Source organism: Protopterus annectens, chromosome 10.part0 (assembly GCF_019279795.1).
Source record: "Protopterus annectens isolate FY-2018-M chromosome 10.part0, PAN1.0, whole genome shotgun sequence".
In the NCBI taxonomy this organism is placed as follows: Eukaryota; Metazoa; Chordata; order Ceratodontiformes; family Protopteridae; genus Protopterus; species Protopterus annectens.
Window position 1 is genome coordinate 940,137,030 of NC_056744.1, and position 13,866 is coordinate 940,150,895.

The 13,866-nt window shown below is 40.5% G+C and overlaps 1 protein-coding gene across 4 annotated transcripts in view; it reads right to left on the minus strand.

Annotated features, from left to right (window-relative positions):
• LOC122813408 (interferon-induced protein 44-like) overlaps window positions 1-13,866 on the minus strand; it is a 708,358-nt gene that overhangs the window by 190,386 nt on the left and 504,106 nt on the right. For all 4 annotated transcript variants that reach the window (XM_044085717.1, XM_044085716.1, XM_044085719.1 and 1 more), the window contains one exon: window positions 6,894-7,065. In XM_044085717.1, the coding sequence (XP_043941652.1) occupies window positions 6,894-7,065 (172 nt within the window). The remainder of the gene's footprint in view (window positions 1-6,893; window positions 7,066-13,866) is intronic.

Below are 13,866 nucleotides of genomic sequence, written 5' to 3' on the forward strand. Positions count from 1 at the left end.
AGCCACACACAGAGTGACATGCCATCCTATTTAAAGGTGTTCTTATTCAGTTGGGAGGATGGATCCCTCAGAAAGCCTGAGTCATTCTGTAGATTCATCTCACAAGGGAGGATCCTTAGGAGTTACCACAGCCCTAGTTGATGAGAATTTCTTGACTTGGGGGAAGCCACAGCAGCCGACTTCCTGATCAAGCTCATTTTCTAAGTCTACAGTAGGATCAGTTTGAGTAAGCTTGATGGAAGCTGTCAAACCCTGGAAATTCCAGTGTAGCAAGGTCAGCACTTGACAATGCAGAACACATCCCTAAAAACTGACTCCATGGCACAGATGGCTACAGCTCTGATTAAGAGCCAGCAAATTTAAGACTGAGTAATGATTTGGATACTGGACTAACGTATGAAGGGAGAAATGAGTGGGCCATTGTCCGTTTGCTCATCTCAGATGGAGGGAGATAGATAAACCCATTGCTGTACTGGCCTGCAGTGGTGGCTGTGGTCAAGTGCAGAAACAGTATGGACCTCAACATGTGTATGGGTGCACGAAAAAACTACAAAGCTTATAACTAGATGTTGGAGTATGCACACAAGCATGTACGCATCAGAAGCCAATATTATGCGCTCTCATACCCCACAGCATGAATGTCAGATCAGCAGGGGATTGGGGTTTGGACAATAATTAAAAACTGCATGTATCTTCACCATTGGATAGGGGAACAAAACTCCCTTCATGATGAACTGGATGGCAGCTCCTCAGATTGGCTCTCACCTCACTAAGGAATGATGTGCCTGAGGCCAAATGGAGAGGGATGATTGTTGTCAGGCATGAGGGGAAAACTATATTAAAAAAGGATGCAACCTTCAAGATGATTGCCTGGAGTGAACCTCTCCTCATGCCTCTCATTGTCAGCTGATGTAGGTGTGGGTCTGATCCTTTGCAAGCTGAGGTGCAGCGTATGGCTTGTGAGATGTGGAATACTACCTTGATGATGGACTCTCTAAAGAGAGGCTGTAGCCAGTGCTTGGTTTCTTAATTCTTTGCTTTCTGTTTTCAGTCTAAACAAAACCACTGATATAAGGATGGCCTGCACCTGTCCCCCCCCAGGCTTCCGAATATTGGCTAAAACTTTACCCACCCCCTTAGAACCTTTTTTAGGCAATTTTAAATTGACAAACCTACCGACATAGCAAATAAAACCCAAAGAAACGTAAATGTGTTACTGCTCAATGCTAGGAGTCTAAACAAGAAACTCTACACCATACAAGATCTCCTAACTCTGGAGAATATAGACATCTGTGCCACTAACAAGACATGTTTTAAATCTGCAGAAAGTACTCCAACAAAGTAAGACTTCAGTGCCTTCTACACATTTAGCTATCAGCTGCACAGACATGGACAAAAGGTGGAGGAGTCTCGATCTACATTAGCAACAAACATACCTACCTCTAGGTTGGTTAAACAGGACGACGCCTTGGAGTTTATCCAAGTCGAAATCACCATAGACAAATCTTAGCAACCTATAGGTCACCCTCTATGTCCCAAAAATGCCTTAGCTCATACCTAAACCTACTAGAGACACTCACTCTTAAACCAAATACTTTATTCATGAGAGACTTTAACTACATCTCTATAGGCTGGGAAACACATACTCCCTCAAACTCATAGGCACAAATATTCCTTCACTTTATTAACACTAATACCCTTGATCAGATACTGTGCACACCCACCACAGGTTTAAACAAACTGGACCTGGTACACACCAATATGGGAAAGTGTTGCACCCCCCCCCCCCAATGTTACAGTCTCCTTCAAATAAAATAAACTCAGCAAACCCTTTAACAGTTAAGAACTATTCCAAAGCAAACTTCATCCTAGTAACAAATAGTTCGTCAAAATTTAGTGCCTCTCCTAACCCCGAGTTCACAGTAACCTATGTGGAATTGTTCACAGAGACCCTGTAGAACCATGTAAATGTCTGTATAGAGCCTGCTGTACCTACTAGAAATAAGGCCAAAAACAAGCTCTAAAAACAAACCACACTGGTAGAATCCTAACATCAATAGAGTGCATAACAAAAGGAAAAACGTCATGGCTACAATCAGGAACAGCAACTCTCATAATGATAAGAGCTCTCTAATTAAACTAAACAGGAAACTAGGAGGACTAATTTAGCCCAACAAGGCCAATTATGAGGTCAAGATAGCTTCACAGACTAAAGACAACTGCAAGGCCTTCTACAGTTATGTCCATAACCTCAAAGGCAGCACACAGCAGTGTGAGAAACTAATAGTCAGTGGTGCCACCTTCAATGATTACAGCAACATAGCGAATCTGCTGGCTGAGAAATTCAGGTCAAACTTCAACACCTCCCTCCTCGCCTTCCCTCATGAAATACCTTCTAGGATAACACCCCCAACTATTTGCAGGGAGCAGGTCCTGGTGGTGCTTGCTAAAGCCAAAAACACAGCCTTAATGGGAACTGACAATGTCTTGGAATGCCTCCTAAACAGCTTGAAACATGACCTATAAGGACCACTTGAGTCAGTTTTCAACTAGAACCTCAAAACAGGCTATGTGCTATGAGCATACAGGATTGCAATGGTTATGCTGCTTCACAAGTGCAGATCATCAACTGACCCTGGAAACTACATACCCATTAGGCTGACTAGTCTAATATGCAAAGCCATAAACAAATCATCATGGAATGATCAACAAAGACATAGGCAATCTTCAGACACTGGACCTAACCCAGTCTGGCTTTGCTAAGGGATTGTCAACAAGGCACTGGATGAGGGGAAAATGGTGCCTACTGCCTACCTGGACCTAGCTAATTTGCTCACTACAATACCCACTCAGGTACAGTTAACAAACTCACCAAACTGTGCATAAACCCCTACATAACTCGATGGCTTGCCATCTGGCTCACAGACAATATCCAGGAAATCAGGACTGGTGAGACCACCTCCATTAAGAGACCAGTCACCAGTGGGGTACCTCAGAGATTCATGTTGGGGCCACTCCTACTCTGCACTTCTTTCTCAGAGGTAAAGGCTAATGTCAAGGACCTATGGCTGACCAAGTTCACAGACTGAAAATTGGGAGCTATCATGGATTCCTCCCACAACACAATCATCTTACAAGGGGGTCTAAAACAGACAAATGACTGGTGCCAAAGTCATGGATTAAAACTCAATGTCAAGAAATGCATTATAGTGCCTTTTGATTAAACAGCAACCCATACTAATTACTCCATTAAATAAGACACCTCTAAGAGCTGACCCAGTATTCAGGTATCTGGGAATATATGAAGACTGTAATCTAGTCTTTGACCATCATGTGGCCAAGGTAGTAAGAAAATCATTTAATGTTGCCCAACTTATAAGTAAGGGGAATGAATCCAGGTCCAAGGAGTAAACCATCTCCTTTGGCATGTACCTGACCAGATGTATGCAGCAGTTAGAACACCCATAAAGGTTCCTTACTAGGAGAATCCAGGGTATAAACACATTGTCCAATATGGATCTCTTTAAAGCCCTATCTCTATACTCAGTCTCCTACAGGTTACTGAGAGGTGATCTATACCTGGCATACAAGGCACCCTCAGATCCAGCTCTGATGGACCTTTTACACATCCACAAAACAAACAGCGTCAGAACTACTGAATTTGAGGATTTAAATTTTGCTTGCAACATAAATTGTACATGTTGGTGAGACAGATATGTGTCTTGGAGGATTCCCATGATCTGGAACAGGGTTCACTTCCATGTGAAGCAGAGGCCAACCGTACCCCTATTTAAGCTTAACCCTGACCAATGGATGGGAAATTGGAAATTCATCCCAGGTCTGGCCCCTGTCTCTGATAGACAGAAGCATACAGTAACTATGCTCAAAATAACACACCTCTCCCCTTCCATATAACCTTTAGAAACTTCCTGACTAGCATACCCCCTTCTAATAAATGTCCATGTTACATAGGAGCACATTTGAACTGGGTTGCCCAGGTAGACTTATAAAGGCCCTGGTGAATGTTAGCTTAGTATTTACCTATTAACCTATGAACATCTAGGAACAGTCCCTGTTCTCTGTGGACATCTTAGAGTGAAGCAATTCCTGGAATATATAGCCATATCTGGCTTTATTCTATATGAAAGCCAACAGCTACCAGATAATATAGCTGTGCATAGGATCATGCAAGACCTTTGATCTCTGTTACTGATCCTTCAGAGCTACAATTGTCTTGAAAGTGATAAGTGCTTCTAGCCTTTTCATTCTCCATCTGCAGGTAGACGGACTGAAGTGCTGGGACTTGTTTTTGTCCCTCAGACAATGCATACATTGCTGGTGGAGCTCTTTGCTAGTGATTTAATGATCATGTAAATGTTTACAAGATTTTATATTTTAGACATGCATAACACCTATCCAGTGAAGCCAATTACACTTGATAGTCAGTGTACAAATGGTTGAAAAGAATTTTGGAATGTAGTGGCTGGGTGCACTCTTTCAGTCTTATGCATGACACCACAATGTGCATTAGGCAAGGTGTGCACTTACGTGTCAGAGTAAGAGAATTTTCAGAAATACACAGTGCTGGGAATATCAGAAGAGGGAATCTTAACAGCGTTTTCCACTGCAGAAGAGATTCAAAGTCAGATTGACACTATTTCTTATAGGAATCTGGATAGTTATTAGCTGGGGAAAAGGTCAAAAGCAACAGAAGAACTGCATGTTAATGTAATAGGTATTTATGAGACTGATGGCTGTGCACCATGGAGAAGTGAAGATGGTATCAGCTTCATGTTGTGGCATAAGTTAGCCAATGTTGTAGCACATCTTCTTAGACAGACGCCACTGTGTTCAAAAGGACATTCAACTACTGAAAAATTCTAGATGTATGAACGACTAACACTGGGAAGTAGAATTTTTTTACTTTTAAAATTTCTCCCCATGAAAGACTAAACTTTGCCTTCCTTCTTCTCTCAGTCAAGTGAAACAAAGGAGAATTTCTCACCAGTGCCTCTCTCATCTGCAAGCTGGAATAAAATAAACCACTTCTTTATGTTTTGATATCCCTGCTTCTTGCTCAGGGTTTCATTTTTCTTGTTATCAATAATGATCACTTTCCTATGACATATTACGATTAAAGCTCCTTTGTTTTGTTTGGACTAGTTAAATAAGTAGTGCCTTTTTGGACTATGCCACACCTCCTCAGACAAGACAGCATTTGTTCAGTACATCTGAGTAATATCTCACTGCATACATCAGGCAAGTCTGGTACTCTCTTTCAAAACCCAGAACATTGACAAACAGAGCTCTGCTAGTACAGTGCAGGTTTTTTGTATTCAGTTTTTACTGTAGTAATCAAGTGATCAATGTAAGGCATACGTTTTTAGACTTTGGTGTCAAGTTTATGATCTACTAGCATTTGAAAAGCTAGAGTGACATTATCCCATGCTGACATTTTATATTTTTCATGTACTCAGCAATGTTACTTTTGAATACTTAAGCAAGGTGATTTTATTGTGAGCGGTAATTTATTCCAAGATTCTAGAAGATGTTTGATAATGAGTTTATACTATTCTTACTGCTATTTGTATTCATTTTAAGCAACAAGCAATTGCAGCTTCTGTTGGTTTCATTTGTATGTGCTGGGTATATGTTTTCAAAGGGTCTATATTAGAACATCGAAAATTTAACAGTTCAAACCATTAAAGGTCGACCTTTAGTGAAAAAACTGCTAAAATATCAAATGTTCGTTAAAAAAAAAAAAAAAAAAAAATGAAGAGTGTAGGTAGGGGCCAGCCCCCATGCACCCCCCACACCGCTACTTAAATATACCAACTCTGAGACCACGCTACATTGAAGTAAACGGAAATCTCCCCTTACGGAGATTTCAGTTTACCCGCTCGATGTTCTGCACTTTCGCTATTCTTGGGTCGACAATGTCAGATTCGACACTGTTGGCTTTCGAGAATTTAATATAGACCCGTTTTCAAACAGACCAAGGTCAGACAGAAGTCTGTATGGAAAGCAGTGGTTTTCTCCATGAAATCCACACAATACAGAGAACATAGACATTTTAAGTAGTGTGTTAGACAGCCCCAAAAAGTAAGTGGCTCTGTTTGGATATGTATTTCATTCAGGACTGAAAAAAGCAGTATTCGTTAGGAAAGAGGTTAAAAGATTTGGAGATTACTGAGGTCTGTACTATATTGCTCTTTTTTCTGCTAATCTTGCAAAATGGATATCTGACACATCTCTTAGAAAATATTGGAAACACAGTCTCCCTGCCAATGGGAGGCAAACCTTACTACCCCAGGAGTACTGTTCAAATATGAGTGATTTGTTTAACTTAAAATCCTTGGGATGGAATACTTGAGTAACTAATATTAACTCTGACGTCTTTCTTAATAATGTACAGCATTTAATGCAAATTGCTGCTACTTGCATTTTTACTCCAGTCTGAGTTCTTAATTTTTGGAATTTAAAGTTCCTTTCTTCTGAGCTTTATGCTCTTGATGAACCCGGAAGGTTCAAGGGTTAAATTACGTACACTGCCGGAAGTGAGTTCAGTTTCTAAATGGCTATCTGTTATGTTTCTAACATCACTAAACAAATGATGAGCTCTTAACTATGAATCATCAGTTTTGTTTGAATATAATCATCCAATAAACTGTTATATTTTATTTTTTTCTCCATTTTTTTTTCCACAGTAAATCTTCTTAAAACACAACCTTCCTTTTCTGTAGTATAATTGCAGTTTAATGCCTCTAGTGCATGCATTACTCAAAAAAAAAAAAAGATACGAATTTTGAAAAAGCATGGTAATGTGCATTACTGCATCAGGAAAATAAAAACATTCTGTCAAACATCAAGAGAAAAAAAAAAAAAAAACTTACCCAGCATGTTAATTTTCGAGCGAATTGCACAGAGCTTTTCTTCAAGTTTAGGAGAAAGAATACTTATTTTGCATGCATCCATGACAAATGCAACGCAGTGAATCTGATCTTTAAGGGATGGATTTTTAATGTATCCTAATGTATCTGAATTAAAGCTGACACTTGGATTAAACTGAAAACAAATAAATATGGCGATTAATAAAAAATCTACATGAAAACTGTAAGACAATGATATATTTGCTTCAGTGACAGTTCAGTAATAATAAATGCAAGATAAATCAAAAAATATACTTTGGATGACTGCCATATATGCAATAGCTGTACATGCTATAAGCATTTCTTTGAATCAAGAGGCTGATATCAGGTACATTAAACAATACCATTTAATACAGAAAGATAAGCCCTGAACTGCGGTGGTGGTGCTGCAGTAGCATTGTCGCCTCACAGTTAGACGTTGCCCGTTCGATTCTCAGTTAGAGCATCTTCTGTGTAGCAACATGCATGAATGGGCATTCCTTTGTTGAAGGTTGTGCGTTAGGCCCGGCAAGCCAGTACGTAAAAATCTACTGCCAATCATTAGCGGACCGGAGTTCCGCTGTGGCAACCCCTAACCGGGAAAAGCCGAAAGACACAAGACAGAAAGATAAGCCCTGGGATTCAGCAAGCAGCCGTGCAGGAATAAGTTATTCCTGCACGGCAGGGACCGTTCCTGTTCAGCACGGCAGCGCGCCATGCATATTTAGCAAGGCGGGCTGCCATGGTCTAAAACAGACATGGTTCCGTGTACGAGTGCAGGGGGTGTGTCTGAGAGCAGAGCTCTCACAATACACATGCACCCTGCACGCCAGAATTGCCTTTCAACAATTTAAAATGAGTGAGAACACTCGTAACACCCCCAACCTGTCAGGATAACAAATCTGGTCAAAGGCATAAGGGACAATTGTTCCACAAAGCAGAAAGTTGATAAAATAACAGGTTCAGCATTAGCAGGGATATTCTGAAGGATACAGATAAAATACCACAATAAAAATGATTTTTTTTATAAATGCAATAAAGTTTAAGAGTAGCTGCGCAGGTGTGCCCGTTGCTTAGCTACGCTTAGTCCAGCTTAAACAGCACAAGAAGTTAAATAGCAAGAGACATCCACCATACGCAGTATTGCAATAGTGCAGTGGTTAGCACGTACGCTTTGCAAACAGCCATTCCTGGTTTAATCCCCACTATAACCAATTTGCATTTTACATGTGAAAGCAGTACATAAATATTCTTTTTTTATTATTAGCTACTAAATAACATACATTTGTTAACTAGAGTACTGCATTAGGTCCAGATGTGAGGTGTCAGTTTAATAAAGTTGTGAAACCCCCATATAAACACAAGTGCCCCATACAATATAGTCACACATGAATAAATGTAATGGAAGCACATTGGGGGATGTCAGGGGCAGTAAACACATTTATAATATGTAATGAATGATGAATCAATGCCATACAGCAGATAGTCTATAAAATGAAAAATAAGCAATGCTAAGCATTGCACAGCGCTGCTTACCAGGTGTAAGCATTGTGCAAATATGACTGCTAAGCAATGAGTAGCCCAGCTAAGTGGATTTGCCCATCGGTAAGCAGTGCGGAACCTGTCCCTTTAAGTACTGCCAACTTTAGCTAAGCAGGTTTGCCCGTAGCTTAGCTCAGCATATTCAAAACCATCCAATCATGGCAAAGGGTGGGAAATCGGCCATATTTAAACCACACAGGCAGGAATACAGCTCATAACTGGTTGCAGCTTCCCAGTGCAGGCAGTATGGCAGGAGTTGGAGAGGGCATGCACTTCCGTGTGCACAGCGCTGGGGCATACAGGAGTCCAAGGTCATGGTAGGACTCCTGGTACATATCCATGATGAGAGACTGCTGCAGGGCCAGTACCAAGGCTCCCAATATAAAGCGGAAGCCTGGGAAAGTCTCACCCGTGATATCACCAGTGCCACTGGTATCTCTTGGACTGGTGAGCAGGTCTGGCACCACTATCCTGACTTGAAGCGGAGAAAGAGGGAGTTCTTGGACGAGTGGGTCCAAGAAGCAAGGCAGAGAAGTGATGTCCCAGCAGTGTGTAAGTATGCACACTAATAACTGTTTACTAATGTCCAACCTGTGTATATGATGGATAGGTACGCCTAAATATTTCTCTATGTCCCTTACAGCTGCAGCTGAGCAGGCTGTGAATCGGGAAGCCCATGCTAATAGGCTGCAAAGGCTGCATTGCGAGGCTAGTGAGCAACAATCTTGCTTGTAGTAGTCATACCAAATAACTATAAAGTAGAAGAAAGTCACCTGGCAGTATACAAACTGTGTATGGGTTGTACTGAATAAACCAGACAATATGACAGTAATAGTCCCATATAGGTCATATTTAAATAAAACTGCAACTGCCTGGCAATAAAGCTCTAAATCCTGGACTGGTTGTGTTTACTCTGGTGTTGTATTGCATTTATTGTTGCATTCTCTGAATAGTAATGTTGTGTTAACCACTGTTACCCACAATCTGCTACATAAAAAAGTCCAGGAATGTCTGTATAAGACTGTTGTAAGTACAAGATCAGATTGTACAACCAAGAGACACAACAGAAAACACTGAAGGAATAGACAGCAATATCCAAATAGCACACTCTACTGCAACTTAAATTGCTGTATTTTTAGCAGACACAGCCATGGTTCAAACCCTGGGAGTGGTAGTAAGCTGTATGCATAATCATACCTCTCAACTGTACAGATTTTCCAGAATGTCCAGATAATTGGCTCATAGTTTCTGTCTGTTCCTCTGTCCCCCTGGCAAATCAGTGGGATGATCTCAGAATTGCACTCACTAAATAATGACATACATTTGATTTTCTGACCTCAAAACCTTTAGAAAATGTATACTAAAACAAATCCTGTTACTCTAGCAGCTTTCCAAGTTTATGACAGCAATAATCAAAACATGTCCCTATTTGTACACCCATGTTGTCAAGCTTTGTCCAGAGTCTGTGCATTAAGAGATTGAGAGGTATGTGCATAATATTAACTTGGAGTCTGGGAATATGTGTAGAAACAGTCAGGTAATGTTAACAAACATTACATCCACAGGTCTACCAGGTAAGAGATGTAGAATTTAGCTATAAGAAAGATGAAGTATACACTGTGTACAAACATACAACTGCCAAAACCAAGACCATAGGGTACTGTAATGATACCTGTACCTTAATGATTAGAACAATGATCATTACAGTTATGAGTACTACAAGGATATATAAGTTGTTAATTGACATCTCCCTCCCCATACCATATCTGCAACAATAATCTAAATACACAAATCAATGGGTATGTTTACACCAAACCTACTGTTGGGACATATGTCATATTGTTCAATAAATATTGAAATGTGTTCTATTAATGTTCCATGATGAAATACTACCATTGGTGGCCTGTTGCTATCAATGTAACCTGCATGCCATTGTAATGGCCACTGTGATTCCATATATGCATGTGTTCTGTTTGCTATGCAACTGTTCCAAATCTGGTGTTTTGGGTTAATGGGAATATCTATGCATGCTGTTATAAATAATCCTGGATTGTGTTGACTATTACTAACCCACATATGTTTTAAAACTGCAACACCATAGCACGTTTGGGAAGGGTGGTCCCAGCGGACCCACCTCTCCCACCTCATCTGGCCGTGGCACCGAGCCCCAGCACATCTGGGACCCACCCTGGGACCTCCTCATCCACTGGTCCTGCATCACCTTTGGGTGGAACCGCCTCAGGGGATGAGGTTCATCTCCACCCTGGGAGCGGGCACGGACAGGATCCTGTCACCTGAAGTCAGGTCCGGGGATTGGTGCATAGCGACCTCCGAAGGGAGTTTGGAGATCTACTATGCCAGCTTGAGGGCCACGTGGCACATGTAGAGGGTCAGCCTGCCCCTCCTGCTCAGCCCCCAGCACAGCCACCTTCGGGGCCATGAAGGTGCAGTGGTAACTGCCCATGGGTGGGGACCTCAGTCCCACTGTTTCCATCTGGGGGCTCATGGGCTTCCAATTTCCAAACATCCCTCCCTACAGGGTGTTTACCCCTGACATGTGTCATATACCTCCCCTGTATGCTGTCTTGTCTGTCTTCCTGCCCAACCTATCTCCCCAAATATACCTACTATCCTTCCCCAACATCCCACTCTCACCTTAAAAAAAAAAGGGCAATCTGTTCCCTCCAAAAGATTTTGCCCCAAAAATAGCTGTCCATTTTGCACACGTGTCCTCTGGACACATGTAATCTGTTCTAATTGGCTTCACAACACATTATTGTTGTCCTCACCCCTCTCTCAGGGGTTTGAGTGTCCAAATCTACCTCCATATTTAGTATATACACACAGCTGTTGCTGTAGAAGAAATGGGCAGCTATGGACCTTCCCTACACCTGTCCTGCACATCCTTAGCTACTTTCCCTATTGTTTTTCCCTTTCTTTTCTTTTAAAGATATTAGCACGGGGGTAAGGAGGAATAAGCACTTTTAAGCAGTAGTAAGCAGGTTTATGCCTGTTTGTGCGGCAGCAAGGAATGGCTACACAGATTAAGAACTGTCAGGCTAACTGTCTGTAAGCCTATTTAACCAGAACTTAGTATTGCTTACCAGCACGCAAACCCACTTACAACTACTTAAAAGTGCCTTAATCACTTTGTATCCAACAGCCCTTGTTCTGCCCAGCTACAACATAATCAGCCCTTTCAAGTCTCAAACCCAGGACCCTGCACATCATAGACACAGTCATTTACCACTAAGCCATTTCACCTGCACATAAGTGTGATGTTTTCTCAAACATATCATGCAGCACAGTCATTCAACAGTAGGGAAAATGTATTTATATATGTAGATGTATGTATGTGTATATATATATATATATATATATATATATATATATATATATATATATATATATATATATATATATGTGTGTGTGTGTGTGTGTATATGTAGACATACATGTATATATATATATATATATATATATATATATATATATATATCCGTTCAGAAGCTCGAAATACCGAAATCTCAAATTTGAGTATTTCGAGCCCAAGAAAATCCACATAATAGCGAAAGTTTAGAAGCGCGAAATTTAAAACCCCGAATACCAGAGGTTTTGAATTTTGCGCTTCTAAAGTTCCGCTATGGTCATGTATTCAGCTAAGTGTGTGTGTGTGTTAAGGGGTTTGGGTAGGGGCCGTGGTGTGTGTCAGTGTGTTTTGTTGCTGTGATGTGTGTGTGCGAAGAGAAAGTAGCTTGTGTGGTGGTGTTTTGTGTGTGTTTGTATGTAGTGCGACCTCGGAGTGAGAATATTTAAGTGTGGGGGGGGGTTCATGTAGTAGAGTGATTCTCTGTGTTTGTGTGGTGGATGGTGTGTGTGTGTGTGTGTGTGTGTGTGTGTGTGTGTGTGTGTGTGTGTAGTAAAACTGCAAAATTCAAAACTTCCGTTATTCAAGATTTTGAATTTCACGGTTTTTAGTTTTCGCTGTTTTGTGGATTCCACTTCTTGGGCTTGAGATACTGAAATTCGAGATTTCAGTATTTCGAGCTTCTGAAGTGAATCCACATATATATTTATATGTGTGTGTGTGTGCGTATATGTGTGTGTGCATGTGTGTGTGTGTGTGTGTGTGTGTGTGTGTGTGTGTGTGTGTGTGTGTGTGTGTGTTGCATTCACACATTGGATCCACACTCTGAACCTCTCATTGCAAAACATTTGACCAAAGGCACTGTTAATCGGAGTGAAGGGCCCTAAAATAGGGATTTCTTGTAAGTATTGCCATTATCCCTTACTCCACCGCTAAACTGATCTGCCTTGCAACACAATAACCAGCACTTGCATGTATTGAACCCAAGACCCTGCACAGCATAGCCACAACAAGTTAACAGTAAGCCATCTCAGCTGTAAGATGTCAGGATGATTTATGTAACATATCATGCAGAATATTCAGTCTACTATAGGAAATGTACAATATGGAAGCACTAAACATTCCAATGATACACACACACACACACACATATACATATATATATATATATATATATATATATATATATATATATATATATATATATATATATATATATATATACACACACATATAAATGTATAACTACTTATAGATATATAAAAAGAGTATATATAGAGGTTGCACAGCATATCAAACAGCCATTACACCTACAGTCTGATTCTTTCCTACAAATGAGAATGATTGCATGAAACATATACCCACACACAATGCAAAGGACAGGACACCACACACACTTTTGCATACATAGAAATGTTTATTTGTGTACTATTTCAGTTGTTTATGCCATTTCTTATGGCAGTTAGGTGTTTGAAATACATAATAACTGATTAGTGCAACTCTCAAACAAAACATATGATACAGTAATCTGCAAAGCATAACATACTAAAGCCTTCAAGTAGTACAACAGTAAAAAACACACTTGCCTTGAAGATAAGAATCAATCAACACTTAATTACATATGTAGTTCAACAGCCTCCAATTACACTCTGTACTCAACCCCTAGGAGGAAAAGTATTAGTTGTCACAATATAAATGTACCCGTTACATAATGCTTATCTTAAAACTTCACTATCACACTGACAAACAGAACTGTGTGTAAGACAGTAAGCTCTAGCCCACCACTGTTCCCATGGTGAAAAGTATGAAAATGCACAGCCATATACCTTAATGTTTCTTATTACTGATATCCCTCACATGTTGTAACAGCCTAGGTTAAAAACATTTAATACCCCTCCCCCATAAAATGTCTTACAAGGGCATATAACAGTGTGCTCCATACACTGACCTCTGGACTGTACAGGGTCACACACGTTTTGTCAAGCTGTAGCCCTTATATATATGGACCCTACCCCATAATTTGTGTGGGGAGTCCACAGCATCACTGGA